The sequence below is a fragment of the Notothenia rossii genome, assembly GCF_949606895.1.
Source record: "Notothenia rossii genome assembly, chromosome: 9".
In the NCBI taxonomy this organism is placed as follows: Eukaryota; Metazoa; Chordata; class Actinopteri; order Perciformes; family Nototheniidae; genus Notothenia; species Notothenia rossii.
The window spans coordinates 7,462,410-7,490,093 of NC_136907.1; the positions used below are offsets into that span (position 1 = coordinate 7,462,410).

At 39.6% G+C, this 27,684-nt stretch overlaps 2 protein-coding genes across 2 annotated transcripts; one reads left to right on the forward strand and one right to left on the reverse strand.

The window, feature by feature from the left end:
• Positions 1 to 1,426: 1,426 nt before the first annotated feature.
• Positions 1,427 to 10,175, reverse strand: slc25a35 (solute carrier family 25 member 35). The gene is made up of 5 exons (XM_079651679.1): positions 9,686 to 10,175; positions 9,520 to 9,585; positions 9,024 to 9,176; positions 7,791 to 7,925; positions 1,427 to 3,138 (listed from the first exon to the last, which is right to left on the reverse strand). Exons 1-5 carry the CDS (start codon positions 10,055 to 10,057, stop codon positions 2,962 to 2,964), a joined length of 903 nt encoding a protein of 300 aa, XP_079507805.1. The 5' UTR covers positions 10,058 to 10,175; the 3' UTR covers positions 1,427 to 2,961.
• A 5,202-nt stretch (positions 10,176 to 15,377) lies between these two features.
• On the forward strand, positions 15,378 to 23,907 carry grk1b (G protein-coupled receptor kinase 1 b). The gene is made up of 8 exons (XM_079650897.1): positions 15,378 to 15,555; positions 16,116 to 16,822; positions 18,188 to 18,315; positions 19,810 to 19,967; positions 21,036 to 21,119; positions 22,151 to 22,275; positions 22,353 to 22,554; positions 23,541 to 23,907. Exons 2-8 carry the CDS (start codon positions 16,124 to 16,126, stop codon positions 23,822 to 23,824), a joined length of 1,680 nt encoding a protein of 559 aa, XP_079507023.1. The 5' UTR covers positions 15,378 to 15,555; positions 16,116 to 16,123; the 3' UTR covers positions 23,825 to 23,907.
• The last annotated feature ends 3,777 nt before the right edge of the window (positions 23,908 to 27,684 follow it).

Consider the following 27,684-nt stretch of genomic DNA (forward strand, 5'->3'; position numbering starts at 1 on the left):
CCGTATTGAAGTTATAGTTTAGCTATGTTGAATGAGGTCAAACAATAACTAAAACAGGACTAAAAGAATATCTGAGCCTTACTCACCCTCTCTCTTTTCCACACAAATTAACTACAGCAAATGGCTTCATCATCAGAATCTGACATCGCCAACTTGGACAGTGTGGCACGTAAAACAAATGAAATCTTTTACAGCTGAATAATTGTTATTAAAGGCTCAGTCGAGGCCACATGTGTCAAACTCAAGGCCCGGGGGCCAAATCAGGCCCTTGGTGGATTTAATTTCGGCCCGCAGGATAATTTTTAATTACTATTAGATCTGGCCCGCCGGTATATTGCTCTCACACCTTCACTCCATCCTGAGGGTCTCCTCAGCTCAGAGCCTGAGCCCAAACATCGATGAACTTGCAGCCAAGACGAGATGCCAAGTATCTGAGCTAGCATCACAGAGCAGCACACTGAGTTTAATGGATGTTTCCTTCTGCACTTTTTCTCTCACGACAACAGGGCATGTTTGGTTTGTTCTTTGAGGGGAATAGTTTTGTTGAAGCTGTTGTTGGCCTGTGGAAAAATGTAATCATGAGAAATGTCTCTGGAAAAGCTGCAGATAGAGCCATAAGAAATGAATGCAACTGATTATTTAATGTTTAATGTTGTTTTTATAGGCAACCATTTAAGCTTTAATATGTGCAATAAGTTAATTTCAATAAGTTTTGCAATAATCATTGAACCAGTCCGGCCCTCAACTAGTAGGCATTTTTTTATTTTGGCCCACTGTGTATTTGAGTTTGACCCCCCTGGTGTAGCCAGTCACTTTTCACAGTATTATTAGATACTTGTTAGACGCTTTTATCCAAAGCGACTAACATACTCAATACTGTGGACAATCCCCACAGGAGCAATTTGGGGTGAAGTGTCTCAGGCACACAACGACATGCTGACTGCAGTGGGGTTTGAACCTGATCCGAACACATACACACAACCCACTGCGCCACAGCCGTATGGTTTCTAATCTGCTTTTAGTTTTATAAAGTCATCAGATTCTCGATGTGAAGTAAACAAACGTTAGTACGTCTGAAAGGAATACTTTCTGGTTGACGTGTTGAAGCTGTTACTTTAATGACTCCTCTTCATCGTCTAGTAATGCGTCATGGGAGAGACTATTATAGTCTGTTTGCTCCAGCTGATACTTGTTTACCCTGTTCTATATTACACTAGAACACTCAAAACAAACACGTGTGTTCACGGTACAAGTGGACATTTTTTATTTGATTAAAAACCAGGTTGTTTGGAAAGTTAAAAAAAAGTTAAAACAGAACAAAATGTTTTATTAAAGCTACAGTAAACTTATCATAATGTATTATTAAAGCCTTGGCACGTTGTGGAGTATTGTGCATGTTGTGAAGAAAGCACCAAATATGTAAATATTTACAGTTGAATTTCTTTATTTCATGTTAAATGTGATTCACTCTGATACTACAACAGACTGTGAGGAAACAAACTGTATTCATCATGTAATCTGTCTTCACTTTGGCTATACGCTTATTTCATTTAGGAACACTGGTGTATACTTCTGCTGACCTGGAGAGGGTCAAATTAAAATATGTACAGGATGTATTTGTATTTGTCCAGCCCATAATGAGTGGACATCCTCTGTGCTCTAACTTTAATTACCCGATACTTTAAGGAACTTGAAGGTACTTTTTGGAGGCCTGAAAAAACTGAGAAATGCTTAAAAATGGATTGAAGTTACATAAATACAAATGTAATGTTTTAGAAACTAAATATTATTAATAACAATAAAAGCAAGTTTTTAAAAACCCATACTGTAACAGCATAATGATGTATTTATATGTAAAGTTTAAATAGTTATAGTTCATTCTTAAAATTGTAAAACAAAAACAGACTTTTTTGCAGTAAGTACATTTACCAGCACCTACATGTAAAATAAATATACTGTAGGTAGTTTAAACTTCATGACTTTTGACAATTTGTTGCTCAAAGCGCAGTTTTTAAGGAGTCGTTTGGCAATCACGTCTTCCTCCATCTACTCTTACTGTACTTCATGAGCATTATTTTGGTTATATTGTGTATTTGTATTGCACTATATATATATATTCTTTAAAAAAAAGTGCACAAGCAGATAAGCTAAATCTATAGTGAAATGCTCAATGGAGTTATCTATTCAGTAACAATTAATTTGTTATGTATCTGACCCTTTAAAAATAAACAAAAACAACACATAAAAGTTTAAAATATATGAAATAGTATTGTAAAGTACATTCAGGTAACCTTAATCATGGACAATTGTTAAACAAGTATGTTTTATGTCATCAATAACTAATAAAAATGTACATGTTTTGCTATTTCTATTAATTAAACGAAGAAAGTGTATTTTTTTTACAAGTAAGACACTTGATATGTTATAATTGTAAGGCTTGGTTTGTAAAATATCCCAGCACGCACATTGTATAAGCACTCAACACTCCTCAAAACGTTGCCTTGTTTTAACAATTTCACAGTAAAATCTGAACGCTCCGTTTCACCCTGACATCATACATTGTGTTTCCCTTTAAAATACTCTTCTGATGTGTGTGTTGGCACAATCCCTTCATTTCCTCAAACTGTGGCCATATGTCGTGCTTTCTCCAGAAGCTACTCTCGTGTGTCCAGTGCATGCTATTTTATAAATGTGGAATGGCACACCTGAGGAGTTTCATTGCTACAAAAGAGCCCTAGTGTTTGACACAGAGCAAACTGTACATGAGGTCTAACGCGTTTCTCTTTGAGTTCCTATGCAGGTTGACATAGTTTGACAGTACTTATTTGTGTTCATCTTGGAGTTTAAAAATGTAACCTTTGCTTCTTCTCTTTCACACCAAGAAAAAGAGCCCCTCCTCCTAACTTCATTAAATGCAGAGCTTAATGAGTTACCCATTTTCCAGCTCCCCTGTCCCTTGTGTTATCTGAGCTGCTTGCGCTGGTACATTTTGCGCAGTTCGTCCCAGAAGAACAAGGACAAAATGGTGTGTGGGCCGATCCGGAAATAAGAGGCTCCCAAGCCTTTATAGAGTCCCATCAGGCCCTCCTTCTTCAGCGTCCTGGAGAAGCAGTCAGTGAAGCCTTTATAAAGCTGCCCCTGAAATATGACAAAGAAAAGTCAGCCTGAGTGTGATCAGTGTTTGAGATCTAAAAATCCATGCAGCAGAACCAGAGATCTGTCCAAATATGGCAGGTATACTACCCACAATGCAAGCGACAGTTTAGATGGAGTTGTTTTGTCTCCTTTTCCGAACCACTATTCCTTCACCTCCGTGTGAAATGTCAAAGGGTTAAGGAATAGTGGATAGGAGAATTCAAAAGGTCTTAGGAAAAGACGACGGTCTTCAAGACAATTCCGACTGCACTGACACTATCCGACATGTTTATGACCCGCCAGCGGATGTTATTAATGTGTGTGTGCTGTGGGGAAACTACAGTTTTATGTTCTGTTGTCACGGTAAATGTTGCGGCTGCAAGGCATTGTGGGACAGCATTTTTCCTTTCCTTTCAAGGTTCTTTATTGTCAAACTAACATAGCTAGAGAGTAATTATGTCGTTGAAAATCTTAGGTCACAGGCTTCTCCAACAATGCAACACAATAATACAGATAAGCAGACAATATTAAAACAATATTAAAGTATATTATATTAAAAGTAATACAAAAATGAAAAATAGTTTTTTTTAAAGTGAGAATGGAATAGTGCAATACGAGTCTATATACAAGTTATTGGCATGATATATTAGATAATAGATAAATAATGACTAAGTAGCAGATGAATGTTATGACATTGCTTCAGCAAAGGAGGGTCCAGTGTTTCCTAAGATAAAGGAGATTATAAGAGGAGTTTCTCAGCGGCCACTGAGGTTCATCCGGGTCATTTCACTTCATTAGGAACCTTCCTAAGCTAAACGGACAAATCAAACGCATCCTCTGGTTAGGAGTGGCTAATGTAGCTTGAGCCGTTAGCCTCAGCGCTACAGAGAGCTGGTAAGCTTTTTTCTAAATCCAACAACCATATTTCAAACTGGAAGTTTTAAGACTCAACCAAAGCTGACTCGACTGACATCACTTGAGGCAAAAGACTTCACTTGAACCCCTCTAGAGTCACAAATACCTTTCTATACAACTATTTTTGACACCTGCATTAGTTATCTTGTAAACAGACTTTACATTTGTAAAAAAATGAAATGTTATGGCGTAAATTGAAAGATGCTTGATAAGCACCGTTAACTTACAATATCTTTCCTATCACAAAAAGGATGGTCCAGTGTATCCTAAGCTAAAGGGTATAATAAAGGAAAGCTGAAGCTCCTTTCCTATCATCTAGAGCACAGGTTTTCAAAGTGTGGGAAGGTGAGCCTCCCCTCAGAGAACATAAGAACAGCCGCGCCCTCCCTCCCAATTATTATTGCTGTTATTATTATTATTGTTGCTATAATGCAGGGGTATTCAATTGTATTTGAAAGAGGTCCAGTAAGAGAAAAGGTAATTAAATGCTCTGTTTTCGCTGTCTACCTTCCGCCATTTGAAATTACTCCGACTGTTTCTCTCCTCTTGTCTCGTCTCTGTGTTTGAATCTCTCGTGCTGACTGCACCGATTTGATTGGCTGAGTAGCGTCACCTCCTTAAAACATTAAACAATAACTTTTTTAAACCTTTTTATTTTTATGTTTTAAACATATTGTATAAAACTCCCCCAATACTTGGACTATTCCTTGCACCCCTCTAGAATAAGCCCGAATGGTCTCAACCATATTGCATCAGTAACGTGCACTTGTTGTTATAACAAGATCGCAAGGACATTGGTAGCGATCGGGAAATTGAGTGTTGTTCAGTTTGTGTGTTGTGGAACATGCGTGTGCCGTGCATGAAAATATACCACACACCCAATTACAATTGCATGTCCAATTCACTACCCTGGAAGTTCATACAGTTGTTAAAGTTGGAACAGCCTGTGGACAGCCGTTCTTCCTTGCATGTCAGTCGCCGACACCTTCTTACAGAGGACAGGCACATCTAGCTGCAGCACGACCCGTATATTTCCGCACGCCGTGTTCTCAAGACATATATTTTTTAACATTTTCAACATGGTGGATAAATCCTTATATGCTCCCGGCAACACACTGAACGTCAACTTTGCCTCCTTATCACACTCACCCCTACTTTAGTGGGAACAATGAGTCTGCGTCTTTGATGCACACAGGAATAAACGCAGATCATACTCTGGCTGCAGCCTTTACCGGTACTTGCTTTTGATCAAAGTCAATGCGGAAAACCTGCACTCACACAGGTAGGTGGAGGTGAAGGGAATGAGCACTTTAACAGCCTTTTTGGCGAGGTGGGGGAACTCGGTCTCCACAGACAGACAAAAGTGGGCAAGTGTCACTTTACTCGTCTTATTCTCGTTCTTTTGTGTCTCACGCTGCGCCTCCCCTGAAGCTCTCTGGCGCCCCCCAGGGGAGGCGCGCCTCACACTTTGAAAACCGCTGATCTAGAGCAAGGGTTCCCAACCTTTTCAGCCCGCGACCCCCAAAATAACAGTGGCAGAAACTGGCGACCCCTGTCAACGTGGCGTGCTAGTGAATACATTTATTTATTTAAAGTGGACCTATCATGCTATATTTGAATAATATAGTGTAGGACCATACCTATATAAGGCATATTTATACTTTTTATTTTTCAAAATACCAAACAGATCATGCATTTTAGCCATTCCTCATTTCGCTCAATTTAACACTGTCTTTGCATGGGCTGATTCTGTGAGAACAGCACCACCTACAGGCCTGGCATATGTACTACAGCGTCTCCAGCGCTTTGGAACTGCAATGTCCGTGGCTGTCTCCTCCTGATTGGTGGAGTTGGCCCAATAGCCGTAGCGTCACTTCTGTGAAGTGTTCAAATCTGGATCAGTCTGTATCAGATCCGTTGCAGACCCTTTTTAAGAGATTTGGGTATGGATGAAAATAGAGAGGGTTGTGTTTTCTGACACTTGGTGAGTTCCCTGGAACACCGGGGACACATATTCATGTAGAAAAGACGTACAAAAGTGCATTTTGTATGATAGGTCACCTTTAAGTTTTTCGCACTCTCGCGGGAATATCTGCAATAACCGCAATGGAGCGAGCTTAAGCTTCACTTTCGATTGCATGATATAGCTCAGCGCAACACCTTCGTCACACATGTTGCCACTTTGATTTGTAATCTGTTCTAGAAAAACTATGTGTTTTTTAGGATTTCAAGAAGCATATAGAACAAACAATGGATGTATTTTATGAACATTTATCCATGCTGGAAGCAGATTTAGATGTGTTAGGAGTGAGATAGAGATTATTATCTAATATATGCATCCAATGAAGCATTTCATGAAGTCTGTTGATGATCAGAGGCTGATGTTGGGGCTGCATAAACGTTTTTTTATTTTTGTTTTGTAGGCAGACCATGCAGGCCAGCCCCATGGTCACCAAGGTTCATGTTTTAATAGCATTTTTACAAAAAAAGCCCAGGCGAGCCTAACATGAAAAAAGGGCTTAGACCTCAGAGTTAAACTTGGGCCTGCGACCATAGTTCTACTGTCTTTTGTTTTGAAAATCCACAGCGGAGGTTTGTGTCGTACTACATGCGGTGTATTTTGCATATCTCTCAGTCGCCAACCATCTGTGAGTTTGTTGGCTCGGACATAAACTCCGTAATAAATGTACATTTCATAAGAGGTGTAAAACCTGAGCATTTTAAAATCGCATTTGAACTAAATGCTTATATAATCTGTAGTTGTGTTTGTATTGTTGATTTATTGTGTGAACGAGGCGATATAGAGAAGGTGAAGCTGTCATTATTAGGCTGTTATAAACTGTTGGAGTGGTAAGCAGGCATATTGTTTTTGGATATTTGTGGAGTCAGGTGGTCCGTGAGTGTTTTTCTATTGGTTACTGGTCCTTGGTATGAAAAAGTTTGAGAAACACTGCGCTAGAGGGTTGTCAACGGGGGGAGCCTCGCTGCGGGGAAATTACACAGATGGCCAGTCCGCCCCTGAAAAATGTCTATGCACACGTTATTATTAATAATATATTTTTTTATTTTGTAATCATTTCGCGACCCCCTCTCGGGGTCACCCCCACTTTGGGAACCCCTGATCTAGAGATTCCAAACAAATCTTATCATGGCTGTGTAATAGAAACATATTATACTCACTTATTTACTTTGATAATATCATTATGTGAATCGTATTCACGTATATATTACTACTTCCCACACATCTTAGCTAAGCTTGGGAAAAATCCATATTAAGAAGAAGTGCTGCAATGTTGTTAGTTCCACTCCATGTGCACCGAGAGTATGACCTTCACCTCAGTGAACTGAGAACTTCCTGATCCGGCCTCCCTAACTTCCAGAATGCTCCTTTCATTATCACCAAGCTTCACCCTTCCCTTTCTCCTCTCTCTGTGTTTCCATATGCAACCCAAACTCTATACTTCGTCTTTCACTCTGCAGACCGTATGCTCTCTGTGTGACTGACTGAACTTTCTTGCAATAAATAAAATACGACAAAGACAGCTGAATGGTTTGATTCTCTATCCACATTTGATAAATACATTCCCACCACAGCTGCCACGCAGGTACTTTCGGGTCAGTTCCCTCAGTTAGAAACTTTCCTCAGCAAAAGGGTGACAATTGGACCGCAACCATGGTAGAAAAGGTGGGGTTCTACGTGATAAAAACAGAGCTAAAGGAGTGTAACCTCATATCCTCACCTTGCCCAAATGATCCACGGGCTGGTTGTAGAGCCGCGTGCTCACGACATCAAAAGGCGTCATAGCTACCACCACCACCACGCTGCTGATCATACCGGCAGTGAGGGCCACGAGCCAGCTGTCCTTAGGGAACACCTTGGCAAGAAGAGAACAACACAATGTGAGGCTCATTAATGTAGACGTGAGAAGTGACAGAATGTAGCACACCTCGTGCAACTGTGCATTGATGTTAGACCAGTTTATCACCACCACTCCTAATTTTAACTGGCGGTGATCTCATACATGCAGAGAAACAGAGGAATGACTATTATTAGTGCCTGTTACACACACACACACACACACACACACACACACACACACACACACACACACACACACACACACACACACACACACACACACACACACACACACACACACACACACACACACACACACACACACACACACACACACACACACACACACACACACACACACACACACACACACACACACACACACACACACACACACACACACTGCTTCATACGTCAATAAACTAAATAATAAACAGACGACACCGTAGCAACTCAACAGTTGTTACCACTTACAAACAAACACACAACGGCTCAAAGTCTGGTAGTAATAGAAAACCAGGATGTCTGAATTGTTTTCTGAACATTTGGAAAGATGTAAGGCTGGTAAACTGGTGCCCTGGTTATGTAAGCTACATTTTTTCAGAGTGAGGGGGGGGGCAATGAAAGGTATCGAATTTCTATTCCAGAAGAGAGCAATGCTTTGTCGGGACACAATGACTGCTTTTGTAATCTGTACACGGCTACTGACTACAAATGATCCCGCCCAAATCACGTGACTACTGATTTTTTAATAATCAAAAGTTTGTCTTCAATCTATACCAATGTGGGCTCTAGATAATAGGAAAAAATAAAGAAAAACGCCCATGAAAGGTTCAGAGAGGGCGGGCTCGACGTGACTTCTAGATACTAATTTCACAATCATATAAGTCTAAGAAAAGCAGCATGTTTTCAACATCAAAACAAGCTATTGTATGATTGATATTCAGAGTGATTTCCAGCCCCTAAACTAATCATAACAGCTCAATGTGAGTTGTGCAATATCCCCAAAAACAGACTGAACAGTGTGGAAAGCTGAGGAACCAACATCCCCCTGGTTAGCCTTTAACCCACGTTGAGATTAAACCTCAGCGGAGAAGTATTAAACTATTCCAACCTGTAAGTCAAGCACCAGTTCCTTGGCGGAGGAGAAAGTGGAGAGTTGAGCAGCTGACCCCACGCTGACCCTCGGGATAGCAGCACTGGAGCCCCTCCACAGTCCCAGAATGCCATGCTGCTTGTAGATGGCTGCCAGAGCGTGGATCATCCCCTGACAGGAAGAGGAAGAACACTTGAGGAGACTCAGAATACCTTTATACGTCCCACAGAGGGGAAATGTACATGTGTTACAGCAGAAGACAGCTTAATGTTAACTAAGAAGCACGCATAACAAATTAAAAAAATTACACAATTTACAAAATACACATCCTGTAACAGTTCAGAAGATGTAGCAGCCAGGTACATATTGCACAGTTATTAACAGCATATTGCACATAGTTGGTATTTAACAACAAGGGGTGTTATAATCTATGTTGCTGTGTGTGTGTGGGGGTCTACTAGGGGTAAGTTGTTGACAGCTGTCATTCATATGAAACACCATCAGTGTGTGTTACCTGGTGTTTGTGCTGATGTCCAACTGCAATAGAGGAGGTAGACTGACTCTGCAGGTGAGTCTTTACCTATCAAAGGAGACAATGTGTGTCCACAGTTACAAAAGGGACAGTTCACCTTGAAATGTCACACACCTGCAATAAAAGGGAAATAAAGCCAGATACAGACCAGGTACACGGGGCTTCCCATTACGGCTCCCACCACTCCGGCCAAAGCCCCTGCTAGCGTGGTTTTAACCGCACTGACCCTGCCCTCCGTGTGGATGTGACCCGAGGACTCAATGATGGCGAACGAGCCGAGTCTGACTCCATTCATTAAAAACTGATACACGAGCCCCGGCGCGAGACCTTTCTGCAGGCCGGCAAGTCCGTCCACTTTACCGATAGTGTAAAAAGCGTGAAACACATTTCGGTAGTAAACCTGGTAGGAGCCCCGGGTCTTGAGCTCTCCTTGGAGTTGCATCCGAGTTTTGACCACCTCCAGCGGGTTGGTGAATAGGCAGGCTCCGCACGCGGCCGCCCCGCTCAGCATGAAGTCCATCGCGGTTGTCCGGCGGTCACAGGCCTGCTAGTGAACCGTTCTTCATGACACAGGAGTTGTGCTCAGTGGCTTTTCCCCCTCCCACATAACTACTCACACACACTCACACACACCCATACAAACCACAAGCCCCACAGTGGGATGCATCAGCGCGCAGCCATTAGAGCACTTCAAGAGCGCCTCGTAAACTCGATAATCCAAAACGAAGAAGAGGCTACTGGTTGTTGAGTCAAAAATATTTAAAGGTAGGCTACATGGCTTGAGACAGTAATCGTTTTTTCCCCTATGTGAACACATGTTTACGAGTTAATTTAATAAAGAAATACTGGTACTTTTTTGTTCAGACTCTCTAAATAACCCTAACCCTAAATTAGTCCCTAACCCAGGATTAATGCTTGTTATTTTGAGAAATGAAAAAGTTCCTGCCAGCTACCCGCTATTAAAAAGTGCCGACAAATAACCCACCGACATATCTAGCTATTTTTATTTTTATATAATGTTTGATTAAATTCCCTATTTTGTAGGGATGTACTGTGTATACAAAAAGGAAAGAAAAAAACAACATAGTGTCTAATTTAATCAATAACACTTGGTATCACCATTTCAACATATTTCACTCCAAATCTGAGAAAAACAGTAACATACAGTGTAACCTCCCAACTGTGTGATTTAAAAAAAAAGAGTTATTTCACAAAGAGAATAACAAACAATGCATGTCACATACAATTTAATTGAAACAAATAATTATAATCATTTACAGGGGGAATCTGGAGACATGTGTATTGAACCTACACTCCTTTCGCCCCCTGAACGTCTCATCTTGGAGACTGGAATCACAGTTTACCATGTATGGTAGAGACGTAAGTTTGACGCTCATCTTCTTAGCCAATCAGAAGCCCCATACGGCCCAGGATGAGTGACTGAGGTGGTTTATAAAAGGCCCTCAGGCCCAGTGACCTATTTCTCTGTCGGATTATCATTGCACACACATTGTAGGGACCAGTCCATGCATCTTCATATCACTTTTTTTTTTTTTAAACAGCGACGAACTCAACTGATCACATTTCAACACTTTAAATCATTGTAAAATATTTAATGAAATCAATATTTGAGCATTAATTAACAATGACAGTGTAATGAAGTGATCTCAGGTAAATACTGGGTCACCAGGGCAGCACACTCACTCTTAATCAGAGATAACCGTCTGAGGGAGAACGGTGTCGTAAGGATTGGATTTTAACAACATCTCTTTTTAATCAGCTAACACACACTGACAGTTAAGCTGCCGACGGATCACAGGCATTTGGACAACTCCCAATGCGTGTGCAAATGTTATGGGTGTTTTGCTTTGAACTGAATGAATTAGATGATGTTTGATATTGAAGACACTCTGTGTGCTCCCACCTGTGACTTCATGGTCTTTCACCCGAGCTCCAAGCTTGGACGGGTGGGCTCGTTTCCCGTCACTGAGCTGGATTAGGCAAAGTAAAATCTGTTTCACCTCTAACCCTATTAATGCACCGGAAGAAGTGTGGTCCAGTTAGGATGTATGTTTTGAGGTCAAAGGTTTCTACTAAAAGTAATAAGTAACTACTTTTGAAATAGTGACAAAATAAATATATACTGACTAAAAAGATGTACCGTAGATTAAATCCTCAATTTATTACACTCGCCTTTGTTACATTAATTAAGTTGTACAATTCTAAACAAAATATGTAAACATATCTCAAACTTAAAAACGTGCTGCTATTTAAGGGGGTTTTATGATTGCTTTGCCTACGTGCCAAACTCTAAATGCAAAGGTGCACCAGCCAATTCTCCCCGTTATGTTGCAGTGCATATTGTGGGATTTGCTGTGTGTGCTTTGCAAATTGAACCGGAGGCTTCTCATTATGTGTTCTCAGCCTCTGAAAGCACAGTGTGACAGAGCAGGGGCTAACCAGCAGGAAAATACAAGTCAAGTACATTTACTCGAGTACAGTACTTAAGTAAACATTTAAAGGGGCCCTATTCCGCTCGTTTTCAGGTTCATATTTGTAGTTGTGCATCTACTGTGACTTATTACATTTACATGCATTTCAGGCAGGGAGGGGGGGGGGGGGGGGGGGGGTGTAAAGGAACTGAGATTATTTACTCAAGTACTGTACTTAAGTACGATTTTGAGTTTGATGTTACTTTACTTGAGTATTTCCGTTGTATGATACTTTGTACTTCTACTCCACTACAATTTAGAGGTAAATGGTATAGTTTGACTCCACTACATGTATTTAATACATTTAGTTACTTTACAGATGTGGATGAATGATGTGAAACCTTAGTTCCACCTGGAGTAAATTCACAAGCTACACTGCAGTATACAAAGTCATTCAAACTAGCTGCACCTTTACCAGCTTTGAGAACACTTTAATAATCAATCATTATAAAACATATCATATATATTATTCTGAAATGGACCAATCTGCACAATGACTACTTTTACTTTTGGTACTTTAGCTATATTTTCATGCTAATACTTTTCTGTTTTTACTTAAGTAACATTTTGAATGCGGTCTTTTGTAACTAAGTATTTGTGTGCCGTAGTATTTCCTTCAGTAAAATATGTGAGTACTTATTCCAGCACTACAAGCAGCTTTGTGTTTGTGATTATGAGGAATTATTTCATCTTAAACAGCAGCTCAGCCGCAGTTTATCCGCTGTCTGACGTTGTTTCTGTCCTGTTCATTAGCAGATGATCCAAATCCCTTCTCTGTTTCCTCAGCCAAACTCTAAACCCTCTCACCTGAAAGCTACACATATAATGGCTTTCTCACCTGCTGGACACATGCAGGAAAGCCTTTCTAAGCTTTTTGATTCACGTGCTGATCTGCTGTGAATTTAAAAAGTGTTTTCTTATACAGCGATGCTCACACACAGGTTTGGGGAGAAACCGATTTACATGTAATGTAATAATAATATCGTTATCATGATACAACGAATAGTAGCTGTTTTCCCTTGCATTTAAAAAGACATGATCAGATTACTGTCACATTTCTAAATATTGGGTTTACTAGCAGGGTTAAAATGTTACTAAATAAGTTTGAATTTCTTCTCTGTTAGCTGTACTGTTCTGTGGGCTAATACTTTAAGTGTGAATCCAAACGGCAACTCCCTGAATCTGCTTCATGGTTTTCATTTTCTTTTGTTCATTTGTTCTGTTTTTAATTCAGCAGGTTAACTGTGTGTTTTCAAATAATACGGAGCATTTTCTGTCTGCTCAGATATTATTTCCTCTTTTTTAAATGTAGTCTGTGCTCATGAGTTTCATTGTTGGTGTACTGTATCGGCTACTGCCTGAATATGCTCAATACATCTCACAATGTTCGAATCACAAATCAAAACTCACCTTTTCAGAACTGCTTTTAGTCTGTAATTAATGTTGTGTTTTTTACCTTTATTTTTATGCATTTTGACTCTGTAAAGTGTCTTTGAGTTTCAAGAAAAGCGATAATGTATTAATATTATTATTATTATTATGGGCAGGTTTTTCTATAAATAAAATCTCTGAGTGGAGGACACATTTTTCATACTCAGATTAGGTTACTGATTACTTCTTTTTTTTAAAGGTAACTAGCAATTGTAACGGATAACATTTTAATATAACCCTCCCAACCTTGCATAGAGACACAGAATAGTTCTGAGCTTTTTGCAGCAGTGATGTTCTCTCACACCTACAGAAGACAATCCACTTATCTATCTGCAGCCTGTCTGATCTGGACTATCCCTCTGCAGACTGCATTGCAAACAAAGAGTCAGCTTTGTGGTGATTTTACTTTACAATGCAAAACCCAATCATGAAATGTGTGTTGAGTTGCCCATCATCAGTAATCACTCCTGCTGCTGGGTTACTCTAATCGTTGTGCCGAGTTTCTCCCGCTAATAATGTCAGGGTGTAATCCTCACTGGCTAATGCACGACCAAGTGGATTTCAGATGTGAGTGCACCTCGACTTGATCCCCCAACCTTTTCAACTCATTGGAGAAACTAGGGACAAGGTGGCATGAGTCGGGGAAGAAAGGAAATACAGGATTTTTGTCAGGACTTCAACAAGATGATTTCAATTACTTTAAGTTAATGGCAGAAATATAAGAAAGTAAAATATATGTTGGGTTTTCCCCAGTTGGATTTAATTAAAAAACCTCAATTCCTCATTTGACTCCCGGCTTCAACAAGAGTACGGTGAGTGCTGCTTTATCAATGTTAATTGTTGTCAATAAAACAACAGTGTATTAATATGGCATGATTATTGGTTTTGCTGTAGAATATAACACATAAAAGATGTTGTCGTTTGTTTTGTCTTGATTGGTTTAGCTTCATAACCTAATTCAAACTTAAAAATCTATATCCAGACACCAGTTTTATTTTGGAAGAAAAATGTGTTTTCTAGATTCTGATTCTGATTCTGTTTGGAGAAAATAGTCCCACTTTTTAAGATAAATAAAGTCTTTACTCCCCTGACTCAGCTTGAAAATGCATCGGAAAACCTGAATCTTTGTTCTGTGCTCTTCTTTATATATATATATATATATATATATATATATATTACAATATATAAAGAAGTAAAAACTAGCACAAACTTAAACATCTAAAGCAGTAAAAAGTGAACAAACACTTAAAGGTTAATATTGATGCTCAAGAGGACCTTTCTACACAATGAGTACATTTAACTTTTGATACTTTAACTAAAGTTTGCTGATACTACTGACATACTTTTACCAACAGTACAGTAGCTTTTGATCTGTAATTAGATCCTCTCTGACCCTGTTTTAACACATTTAGAAAGTCTTAAAATGAAGTTAATAACAATTAGGTCAATTATCTGTATTGTTAATCCCTGGTATCAACAATCAGTGTAAATTGGATTATGTGGAGTCAGGAAAATGCTTTGTCAGCTAACTATCACTTTTGGCAACAAGCCTACTGGGCAAGGTGGAGACAAAACAGTTTATACACATGAAATATACCCACATAGAGACTGATAAAGGTGGGATTAGCAGAGATAAAACGTGAATCAAATGCAACACATCCATCTTTATAAAGCAAAAACTCCTTGCTTGCCTTTTTGCAACAATGTTCAATGGAGCGAAGCCTCCGAGCTAGTTCAGGCAGTCAACTCAAGCACCAATGATACATTAACACGTGACGCACCTCGTCCCTCTTACAACCAACCAAACACATTCTCCTACATGCCAGGGCTTCCTGCCTCTGCCTCGCTAATGCTGCTGCTGCCACTGCTGTGTTCACTTGCTATTGTTGCGTTCATGTTCCTGCTGCTGTGTTTCATGTTGCACGCTTGATTTGGTGCACAGTGTATTTCAGCATGGGATATGCTCGTTTTAGTTCAAATTAAATCATTAGGAGGGTAATCTGCATAATGTGCTCGCAGTCTGAGCTGATGCTCTGCTTCCCTCACCGCTCCGTAAATCCCTTGCTGGCGTGATTGTGTTCACAAGCAAGTGCACGTAGGTTAATTTCACTGCCCTTTGAAACTGAAATAAAGCCCTCTTCAGTGCCGTTTGTCTTATGAACAGCAGGGAGCAGCACGTCACAACAAAATCCATCTGTGGGAAAGATTCTCATAACTTTACTATTCTGTATATGAGGCAGACCCCTGAGAAATTAGAAAACTGAAGAAGTATTATGGAATGTCGATGTCATATATTAAAATGTCAGAATAATGTTATATTCAACTGTAAAAAGGAAATAACTCTGCATCTTTACTTATGTAGAATTTTGTCCAAACGTGTGTTTTAGTGAATAATTAAAAATATGAACAAGATGAAAACATTGTGCTGTTGCTATGGTTTAATTGCTACTTTAAATATGAATGTAATGAGGAGAAAAAAGCTTTTAACTGTAAAACCCAGATCAATGAAAACCAGAGTAGAAATATCAAGAATAGAATGTAAATATGCAGATCGTTTATCAACATTAATCATCATTATCATTAAGCGTAATTGAGCCCCTTTGAATAGACATAATTCTCTCATTAACTTCCCTTCTTGTTTTGTGTCGGCCAAAGGTGCAGCTATGGACCTCGGTGACTTGGAGACGGTTGTGGCAAACTCTGCCTATGTTTCAGCACGTGGCTGTATTGATGGAGCGACAGCAGCATCCATGCGTGACAAGAAGATGCGTGCCAGGCTGAAGCTCCCACACATCAGAGATTGTGAACACATGAAAACATCTGTAGACACAGCTTTTGACAGCATGTGTGTCAATCAGCCCATTGGCAAGCACCTGTTCCTGCAGTTTCTGGAGAGTGAGGCGACCCATAAAAATGCTGGAGAGCTGTGGAAGGACATCGAAGACTACACCGTATGCCAAGAAGCAGACAGAGCGCAGAAGGCCCAGAAAATGGTCAATAAATACTATAAGTCAGCTTCAAAGATGTTTTGCAGCTTCCTGGAGGAGAAGGCCGTTGCTCGGGTCGTTGAAGACTTTAAGAACGCCCGCGGGGACCTTTTCAAAGAGAGCGAGCAGCAGATGCTCAAACACCTGGAGAAGATGGCCCTCACTGGTTTCAAGGACAGCATGTACTTCCTGCGTTATGTCCAGTTCAAATGGTTGGAGAGCCAGCCTTTTGATGAAGACTGGTTCTCTGACTTCAGGGTCCTGGGTAAAGGAGGTTTCGGAGAAGTGTTTGCTTGTCAGGCTAAGGCAACGGGCAAAATGTACGCCAACAAGAAGTTGGAGAAGAAGAGGTTGAAGAAACGTGGGGGCTACCAGGTAAAGCACACATGTGGCAGCAAATAACCATTAGTGGCAATCACAAGAGTAACGACACAAAGTGAGGTCGAACAAGAGGTTAGAGGGGATTTAACCCAGACATTTATTTTACCAAAATGGTTTAATGAAAAGAAAATTGTGACTCTCTAGAATACCTAACAGATCCGCTCAGGGATACTGAACTAAAGCCCACTGCTTCTAAAAGCAAGACTGGTAAAGCTGGCAGGCGTTACCAAAAGAGGAAAAATATTAGACATCCTGTATGGATAAAAGAAAAGCTTCAGTGCAACATTATCACATTCCCCTATCCATACGGTACCAGCAGGGGGTGTCATGTGTTATGGAAAGTCTTCAGTCTTTTAAAATACCCTGCAGACTAAATTGTTATTATGGCACATGGTTTGCCACACCGTGAGTAAACCATGCATAAAAGCCAGGATCAGAAAAACCAGGCCCCAAGACAATTAAGCTAAATGTTCAGTGACTTCAAATATCAGCCAGTAGTATAAGACCGCGTTTTTTTTTACAATCAACAAATTGAGTTAATGATAAGATAACTGTTAAGAACTTCAGGGTGCTAATTATGTTTTAAATGATGTCAGACCGAGCAGAGGTAGCCTCGTAGAAAATGTAGCAGCATGTCGTTAGTGGCGCATTAGCAAACGTTACTCACAACAAACAAACAAACTCACAAACGTGTGTTTGTCTCTCGAGCTGCATCTAAAATGTTATTCAGTGCCGTGAGCTCAACGTATATTTCTGAAGTTCTGTCGCCTCGGGCTGCAGCTAGCAGGATGTATGAGCAGGACGTTCACACAGACTTTGTTTGTTTGCACACTGACCGTGGTGTCTCTTCATTACGATCGCTTTAGCTCACAGCAACAGCCTTTAGTAAATCTAAAGACTACGATTTAGATTGTGGTTGTGTTTGCGCTTTTGTAATAAACTGTGTCTATGCATTTGTTCACGTAATTTGTTGTGTACAACACTCAACAATCCATCCTGCATTTTAAAGGTAGAATATTAGCCCGGCATTGTTGAATCTCATCTTTCTGTAGGGGTTATTAGTATTGATGATTGTTGCGTCAAAATGCAATAGCACCTGCTACAAACATCCAGTCCCCTGTAGCTTCTGTGCTGTGTGTAATTGTAGGTCAGTAGCTGCACACAGTTGCTGTTTTATACATAGCCTACATCTCCTGTGGTGTTGATAACAAGTATGATAGTTTGTCAAATATACTGTAAGCTTTCCCTCTCTTGAGCCTCATGCCTGTGAGGGTACTGGGTTTCATTCCTTCTAAAAGTTGGCATTGTTGCTTCTGTTGGACATCAATTATTTCCTGATTTTTAAATGTGTGTTTTTAGGGAGCAATCGTGGAGAAGCGCATCCTCGCTAAAGTTCACAGCCGCTTCATCGTGTCGCTGGCTTACGCCTTCCAGACCAAGTCTGACCTCTGTCTAGTGATGACCATCATGAACGGTGGAGACCTCAGGTGAGCTTTACAAACACCAAGTACAGCCAGTGGTGGGAAGTTACTCAGTTCATTTACTCAAGTATTTTACTTAAGTACTTTTTTGACACAATTGTACTTAAGTATTCTCCTAATACACAACATTTCAGAGATAAATGTATTGTACGTTGTATTCCACTACATTTATTTTAACACTCACTAGTTACTTTGTACACATATAAACACATGATGTGCTGATATGGCATATTGCATCGTACTAGTAATTTAACAGTATTTCAAGTATCTCAATTTGGTCCAAACCAACTGCATTACCTAAATGCTCTCACATGTATATAAACAGGATAATATAACAACCTTGGTAATAAAATATTGTGAAAAGATCCATTCTGCATAACAAGTAATTTCACTGATGATACTTCAAGTACATTTTGCTGATAATAATAATAATAATAATAATAATAATAATAATAATAATAATAATAATAATAATAATAATAATAATAATAATAATAGTAGATTTAATTTGTTAGCGCTTTTACAGGTGCTCAAAGACGCTTTACAGATAATAGTGAAGAGAAAAGAAAAGAGAAGAAAGGAACAACAAATAAATATATAGTTAAAGTTAAAGTCAAATAATACAAGTTTTTTGAAGGTGGTGAGGTCAGTGCAGTCTCTGATGGGTTGTGGGAGTGAGTTCCAGAGGGAGGGGGCAGCGACGGAGAAGGCTCTGTCCCCCCAGGTCCGGTGATTGGTGCGGGTGGGGATGGATAAGAGGTTGGCTTTTGATGAGCGGAGGCAGCGGGAAGGGGTGTGGTGGTGCAGCAGGTCTGTGAGGTAGGGGGGGGCCTGGTTGTTGAGGGCTTTGTAAGTAATGAGGAGGACTTTGAAGTGGATTCTTTGACGGACGGGGAGCCAGTGGACGCATAATACTTAATATAATATACACTGAGTACAGCCTTACATAAACACACACTGACATACACAAACAAACACACAGCACACTCTCTGACATCCATCGACTGACTTAAAAACATGCCATTTACTAGTTTCTGTGTTAAAATATGGGAACAGTGTTTCTTTCTGCTCACAATCAGCCTACAGTAGATAAAGCTCACGGCTGAGGGACTACTATATACTTTGCCTGCAAGTGTATCATGCTTTAAATCAGAGAATAAAGAGTCTTGTATTGCGTCGGTCACTGATCCAATACCTTGAACACTCAGGACATTATGATACAACCCATTAGAAACACAGACACACATTATACAGTATCTCCTTCAGCCTAAATCGCACCGCACATTTGAACCATTAATAATCCCGTTATTCTTGAACACTATTCAGCAGGAAACACTGATAGCATATAGAAAGACAATCATGGTACAAAGGTTCTCCGTTATGAGCTCATTATTAAGGCTTCCATATACATTGATTATTTTATCAATTTGAAGATTACTTCTGCACTTGTTGATCTCAAACTCTTCAGAACACACTTTAAACACCCGCCATCTCTTGCAGGTTTCACATGTACAATGTGGATGAAAAGAATCCTGGTTTTAATGAGACCAGAGCTTGTTTCTATACAGCTCAGATCATCTGCGGGGTGGAGCACCTTCACCAACACAGGATCATCTACAGAGACCTGAAGCCAGAGAACGTTCTGCTGGATGATGCAGGTGAAACATTTCCTCTGCAGGGTGTACTGAAATAACAGCTGTGACGACACTATGTCTTAACCTGTCCATTATTGACTCTTCAACCATGTTTCTTTACTCACTGTGAGGGAATATTTCTGTCTTTACTCCTAGATATTTAACCTTTTCTGTGTGTTGACGTTTACGACCAACCCTGGCTCTGGTATCTCTCTTAAGGAATGCGAGGCTCCAGCTTTCTTGATAAAACAGTTCAACTCTCGGTCACGAAATGGTTTACGGTTGTGGGAACACTGGCTTCGAGGCCATTAAGGGTCAGACGCAAGTGATTCAGGTTGCCCAGCTGTTTAGTTTATCTCCCTAAATATGTTGTTTACTCTCTCTGAACTAGTTAAAAGGTCTATCGAGAGAGAGAGGCGCGGCAGATTTGACATGGCAACCCACCCGGGCAGTCAGAATCTCTGGCTGCTCTGTGACTTGTGATGTGAATTTCTCCAGCCGTATACTTGTAATAAATATCGGTGTTTGGCATCAAAGCTCCGATTCTCCTCGTGTCTCTCTGAGTCCTGACTCTCCATTGCTGCAGAAGTTTCGCTTACACTCACATGGACACACTGATTTGTATTATCTTGGTGCTAGAATCACCATAACCATCCATAAGCCAAAGCATTGATCTGGTCTTAAGTATCATATTTAAATATATCGTAGGCTACTCTGTTCATTTGCACTATTTCAATTTTTTTTTTTATTATTGTTATTTTGTTGTCTTATGTCCGTTCTGTAATATGTTGCACTGTTGGAGGAGCTCGGTACCTACGATTTTCATTGCCATAACTACACTGTAGTTACTGTGCACATGATAATGAAACTCTTGAACCTTGAACCAAGTAAATATAATCTTTTTAAAGAGACCCTATTATGCTTTTTTTGGGGTTCTCCCTTTCCTGTAGTGGGTTATTAAGAGGTGCCTTCAAAAAGAGTAAACACCAGGCTGTCTAACACACCCTAATAGGGCAGTAAGAGTGAAATAATTTATCATATTTGGTTGTCTATTCAAGTAATGATGTTTAAAATCCATACCTTTTCATTCAGGACACGTCCGCCTGTCAGATTTGGGTCTCGCTGTTGAACTTCCACCAGGAAAAGACAAAACCAGTGGATATGCAGGAACTCCAGGTCGATGAGCAAATCCAGTATTCTTGGATTCATTTAACAAAACTGCTTAAAGGTCACCTATTATGCAAAATCCACTTCTTCATGTCTCTTCTTCATCACCATGTGTCCCCTCTGTGGAAAGAGATTCTGAAAGTTTCAGGAAAAAATATTCTCTCCCTTTTTGTCCTGATCCATTTCTATAAAAACCTGTCTGAAAATGAGCTGATCAGATTTTGGCCACTTTACGATTTTTTGGCTTGTGTAACTACCCAGTCTCACGGCATTTCGTGTTATAGTCACGTAATTAATTTAATCTATTGATTGGTGTTCGCCAACATGATTTCCAATTTTTTTTTGTGTCACACAGAACGATTTAAAAGCGATGTATTTCTATTGGTGGTATGTTTCGTGCCTGCACCGCGTCTTTTTGTCCGGTCGGGTCTTGGAAGACCAGATGCTGTGTGGTTCATAAAAACATTTTCTTACTCAATATCTTAGTAAACCTAACCCTATCCCTTTTATTTTAAATAGTATAATGTCAGAGCTTTTTTGCCGTCGGTAAGGAAAAGAAATGGGCCTCAGAGCCTCAGAATACTGAAATCTGTATTTTTTAAAATCTTTTTTTCCTTCTAATTTGTTATTATTTGGTGCAGGCACGAAACATACTACCAATAGAAATACATTGCTTCTGAAATCGTTCTGTGTCAGAATACTGAAATCTGTTTTTTTTAAATCTGTTTTTCCTTCTAATTTGTTATTATTTATAGCTTTTAAATTTGTTCTGTGTGACACGAAAAAAATTGGGAAATCGTGTTGGTGAGAATCAGCACTTTTGAAACAGGGCTGAAACAGAGGGGATTATGGGATGCTGCAATGATCTGTTTGGTGTTTGGAGCCAAACACTTCAGAGACATGTTTTGTATATATCTGAAACCTATAATATATTGATGAAAAACAGTATGATAGGGGACCTTTACTGTAAGTGTAGATAAAATGCTCTAATCCAGGTTATTGTTACGGTGAAACCACACTCATGTTGTCTATGAATACAGGTTTCATGGCTCCAGAGCTAATCCAGAAGAAGGAGTATGACTACACAGTGGATTATTTCACGATGGGAGTCACCCTGTATGAGATGATTGCCGCCAAAGGGCCCTTTAGAGTACGAGGAGAGAAGGTACCTAACATGTAACAAAAATATCCCCTAATTGCTCTTGTCCAATGCCAAACCATACAAATATCCTCTTTCTTTAGGTTGAGAATACGGAGGTTGCTCGCAGAATCTTGAATGATCCAGTTTCATACACACCGGTCTTCAGCAAAGACTGCAAGGATATCTGTGAAGGCCTGATGCACAAGGACCCAGAAAAACGTCTCGGGTTCAAAAACAACGACTGTGAGGAGCTGAAAAAACAGCCTTTCTTCAAAGATATTAACTGGGGTTGCCTGGAAGGAGGTGGGTGACGTCTAACAAATACAATCGAAGAAGGCTTATCTGCATAATAAGGTCCAAATAAAGAAATATATAGATTTTTCCTGTCATATTTTGTTATGCTTTCTGGGGTTTTCCCTTTGCTGTAGTTTGTTATTTATGTGATTGTGTGCATGTAAATGGTCTGCAAAGGCTGACATCCCAAAGTTTCTGTTTCTCACCTGCCCCACAATGTAACCCTCGCACTTCTATTAGCTAGTGCTCCAACACATTGTACATGACTAAGGGGCGGGACATCTCTACGCAGTTGACTAATCACAACAAAGCGGGACAGCAAACCAATCACAGCCATGAATGTATAAAGAGAACTGGATACAGCGTTGGAGGCGGGACCACGTTTATTCCTTTTAAAGTTGCTCAGTGGGGCATAACGCCAAAATGGTCTGATTCTCGAGAGTAAATGTATTGTATCTGGCTCCATAGAGAGTGCGTACTTGAGTTTTTCTTAAGCCCCGACTCCGATCTCCGACTCTCGGTTCAGTCAAATGAATAAATAACTGGATTCAGCTTTTAGCACATTTCACAACTTTTAGACCCTAACGATTTAAATAAGGGATATAAAAGTGTTCGTACTGGGTAGTTGATTTAGTTAAATTATCAGCTGATTTACAGATGTCTCTTTCCCAATGTAAATCAATAGGAAAAAGTATTTTTGGGCCCAATGACGTCATAGAGAGACACATAAGTTGCAGTACCGCCTTTGGCCACAACGAAAATTAGGATCAACGTCCGGTACGCTGGGAGCTTATACAGAGCAGACAGGGCTCTGGTTTCAGACAGAGGGTGGAAAGAGGTGCTGTAGCACAGGCATTATGAGAAAAATAAAGAGCTTTTTGAACATTAACGCATGGAGACATGTCAGAGTAGAGCACAAAACATACAAATATGAACCTGAAAACGAGCATAATATATCTTCTTTAATTTGGTCTTCGTCTGTGTTCCATCTAAAGGAATGCTACCGCCACCATTTGTCCCTGATCCTAAAGCGGTCTATGCTAAAGGTATTGACGATGTGGGCGCCTTCAGCTCGATCAAAGGTGTGGTCCTGGATAAGGAAGACACAGATTTCTACAACGACTTTTCTTCCGGCAACGTCCCGATCCCCTGGCAGGAGGAGATGATCGAGACGGGTGTGTTTGGGGAGATGAACATCTGGGGAGAGAACGGCAAGCTGCCAAATGACCTTGACTCAAGCTTTGTAGAAGCCAAAGGAGGAGGGTGTGTTCTGCTTTGAGTTGCAACAGATGGAAATAGAGCAAAGAATATATATTATATACCAATTATTATTAAAGTTATTATTATGGCAGACATTGTAGATAGAAGAGCAATCAATAAAAGCTTGAAAAGCAACATGTGTTTTGAGTCCGCTTTTTTTTTACTATCCACATCAATGTGTTTCTTTGACGCTTTTCAACAAATTAGCTGAAGTTAATGAATACATTGGGTTCTGGTTTCAGACAGAGGGTGAAAAGAGGTGCTCGTGAACAGGATGTATGTTTCATGGTTAAAGATTATCTTCATTATCATATAAATATTGTCATTAAGACACCTTTGGCCCTTTGCAGATATTCTTGTGTGAATTTGAAACTGCAGTATACAATATATCAGACTGTATTTCCAGCTTGTACATTAAACCACAACTGTTTATATCATACTGTTTATGGAAGTGGTTCAGTCTAAGATGCTCTATTTTAGATAAGGATACTAAAAAGTGTTTACTTTGGTCAAACAATAACTGGAATAATCAGTGCTTGTTTATTTGGATTGGCTCAGTCTCTTGGGTTATTGTTAGGGTAAATATTAAACCAGCTAGCATCTCAGGTCTAGTTAATCTTAAATTAACACGGAGAGCAATTAAGCAGTAAAAGTGATTATATTTATTACATACCAATCTCATGAATACTGTATGTCTCACTGGCAGGGCCGTCCCTTGCCAACTTGGGGCCCCAAGCGACGTTGTGAGATGAGCCCCCCCCCCCCAACTGACAGGAGTGAAACAATTTTTTTTGGAAACAAAATACTTTGCAAATATAATTCCTGTTTATTATTATTATTATCAACAGTTACTTTTTTATACAGTGAGGTAATGGTAAATGTGCATGTATATCGTTCACTAATCGTTTAGTGAATACGTCTGCATTTCCTGCCGAATACTAGCCTCAAAAAGATTAAAATATAATTAATGCAAATAAACTACTTCTAAAAATAATAATAATCATAATCAATTCAATAATATAAATACTATATTATTTTTATTATAATATAATTGTAATATAGCCAAGACAAAACATGTTTATAACATGCTCAAATACTGATATTTCTTAAATCTGTATTCAAATGTAGTTCCCTCTGTCAGCAATGTATCAACAACTACACACACATTTCTATCAGTATGTGAGGCCCCACGCAGCCTGCATGATCGGCCTGTAGGGAGGGACGGCCCTGCTGACTGGCAACGAGAAAAGTGAGTCTATCTGAGAATGGCCGTTTTATTTTAACACAATTTTAACACATTTTTCTGAATGGTTTTGTTATTTTCAACCGTGAACAAATTATTTGTTGTTTAACAAGATTAAGAGGGTAGAAACATGTAAACTAACCTGTTCACAAAACAATGCTTTATGTGTCAGAATCCCAGCCTACACGATCGACAGAGGCTGGGACTACCGAAGACTCCCATTTAGCAACTGGCTAGAAGCTGTACAGCTCACATTAGCCTACAAGCTAACTTGTAGGCTAACTAAGTTAAAAAGAATCCAGAAACGTTGCTTTTCCTTTTTTTTTGTTGAACAATTCATGAAAGATCACCACCAGCATATTCCTCCGCCTGCTTAACACCCATACTGCTGCTGAGTCCGGGAGATGTCATTTACAAAAACAAAACGTAGCCTACTTGTGACCAGAGCGCATTGAATCCTGGGATGCATTTGACCGCGAAGGGTCTGATCAGATGTATGAACAAAATCCGGGAAAAGAAAGCCGTCTTGCGACATCCACCTCTTGGTGGATATCAGTCAACAAATGCACATTAGTTTAGCATGCTAACACTTTCTAATTAGCAGCACTTAATTCAGAGTGGAGCCGAGGGTGATAAGTATTTGCAGGATTTAGTTCTTAAACACGTACAGAAAAAAAATGTTAACCTGATGGTGGCGCTAGAGAATAAGTCAGGGGATCACTTAAATCATGTGGGTTCATCCTCTGGGCACCATGGATACACAATTTCATGATAAGCGAGAAATTAAGTAAATAATTTGTGGGGACCCATGGTGATTCTGTGTGTGTGTGTGTGTGTGTGTGTGTGTGTGTGTGTGTGTGTGTGTGTGTGTGTGTGTGTGTGTGTGTGTGTGTGTGTGTGTGTGTGTGTGTGTGTGTGTGTGTGTGTGTGTGTGTGTGGGTGTGTGTGTGTGTGTGTGTGTGTGTGTGTGTGTGTGTGTGTGTGTGTGTGTGTGTGTGAAACCAGGTAATGACACATTGACTTCACCGAAACTTGACTACAAAGAGTACACAACTGTTCAAAGTCAGGCAAAACTCTCATTATTTATACAGCTTTATGCGCTTATTACTGAATCCACACATGAATCATAATCTAAAGTTAGCTCAGTGGAGAAGTGCAGGTTTGTTCAGTTACATAATATTCTGAACTATAAAAGTCATCTTGAATCTTGACTCCTGATTAATATCATCAGTCATTGTTACCGATGTTTTGCAGCATCATGGCACCACAGCCAATCACTACAGTGTCTGCTGAACTCTCACTATTACAAATAAAATCAAGGATTCGAAATGTTGAAGCTGTCACTGCCCGTCCCTGAAACCCCTGTTAGTGTGTGTACAGTATGTGTTTGTTTTCCTGCCTGTGTGTCCATCTCTCTCTCTCTCTCTTTGCCCTGCCACCTGCTCATCAGCAAGTTTTTGACAATTTTGCCAACAAAGTATTTACCTGTTTGCATTTTGCCTGCTCTTGCCTCACACTTGTTTTGTGTCTCTCCCAAAACGATCCCAATATCATCCAGAACTCTCTTGCCCCCTTTATAAAAAAAAGCAGCCTCCACTCCCAGCTCAGACTCTCAGGGGCTCAGGAAAATACCAGCAGATAAAGATTTAAAAAAAGCTACACATGGAAACACGTTAATGATTATTATAAAAAAAATTCTCTGAAGAAGATATCAGATTTACTGATCCAAATTTTTATTTTTTTTCATTTCACATAATTTTAAAAAAAGACTAGAAAGTAAAGAATGAAATAAAAACATCTCAACATTTGAAAATAAAACAAAACAAAAAAGCAAAATGTATAGGGGGGCTGTGGCTCAGTGAATAGTGTGCTGGACTTTGAATCAGGGGAGCACAGGTTCAAACCCCACTGCAGTCAGCATGTCGTTGTGTCCCTGAGACACTTCACCCCAAATTGCTCATGTGGGGATTGTCCACAGTGTTGAGTAAGTAAGTCGCTTTGGGTAAAAGCGTCTATCAAGTAACATGTAATAATAATAATAATAATAATAATAATAATAATAATAATGTATAAATAATGACAGTGAAAGATATGTTGAATACTGTGTGTGTTGAATATACACAATAAAGGGGGCCAATTTACAGCAAACAACATTTAAAATGAGCAAATAATGTACATTAAACAGTCAGTGTCAACTACAGTCATGTACTAACTTAATGTGTGAAATCAAATCACTGAAAGATTGAAAAACACCCAATAAAAGTGTGCATTTCATTTTGGATTTTAACACAAATTTGAGTGAACTTTCCCTTTAGAGCGAGGAGGTCAACGGGGACACAACCAAATAAATCGTTCAACAGACTGAGGCAAGGGCAAGCAAATAAAATATTAACAGACAAAAGATTATGATTTAAAGCCTGAATGTCTATTCAATATGCTTTAAGTATATGACGGTACTTTGAACTGTGCGTCTGATTACTGGTCTGCAAAACAGAATTCACATTTGATAAGATATAGACTGTAAATGGTGAAGTTTCGCATATATAAATAGCTTGACACAAACAAAGGATAAACAAGGGTGGACTCACTTTTTATAGTCATCTTAGAGAAATGTACACATATGAGTACTTATATAT

What these genes read in the sequence shown, in the direction of transcription:
- grk1b (XM_079650897.1), top strand. Translation starts at nt 16,124, where the DNA reads ATGGACCTCGGTGACTTGGAGACGGTTGTGGCAAACTCTGCCTATGTT. An exon ending in CGTTCTGCTGGATGATGCAG is followed by an intron (nt 19,968 to 21,035) that starts GTGAAACATTTC and finishes CTTTTCATTCAG; the next exon opens with GACACGTCCGCCTGTCAGAT. An exon ending in CTGGGGTTGCCTGGAAGGAG is followed by an intron (nt 22,555 to 23,540) that starts GTGGGTGACGTC and finishes TTCCATCTAAAG; the next exon opens with GAATGCTACCGCCACCATTT.
- slc25a35 (XM_079651679.1), bottom strand. Translation starts at nt 10,057, where the DNA reads ATGGACTTCATGCTGAGCGGGGCGGCCGCGTGCGGAGCCTGCCTATTC. An exon ending in GACATCAGCACAAACACCAG is followed by an intron (nt 9,177 to 9,519) that starts GTAACACACACT and finishes TCTTCCTGTCAG; the next exon opens with GGGATGATCCACGCTCTGGC. An exon ending in CCGTGGATCATTTGGGCAAG is followed by an intron (nt 3,139 to 7,790) that starts GTGAGGATATGA and finishes GTCATATTTCAG; the next exon opens with GGGCAGCTTTATAAAGGCTT.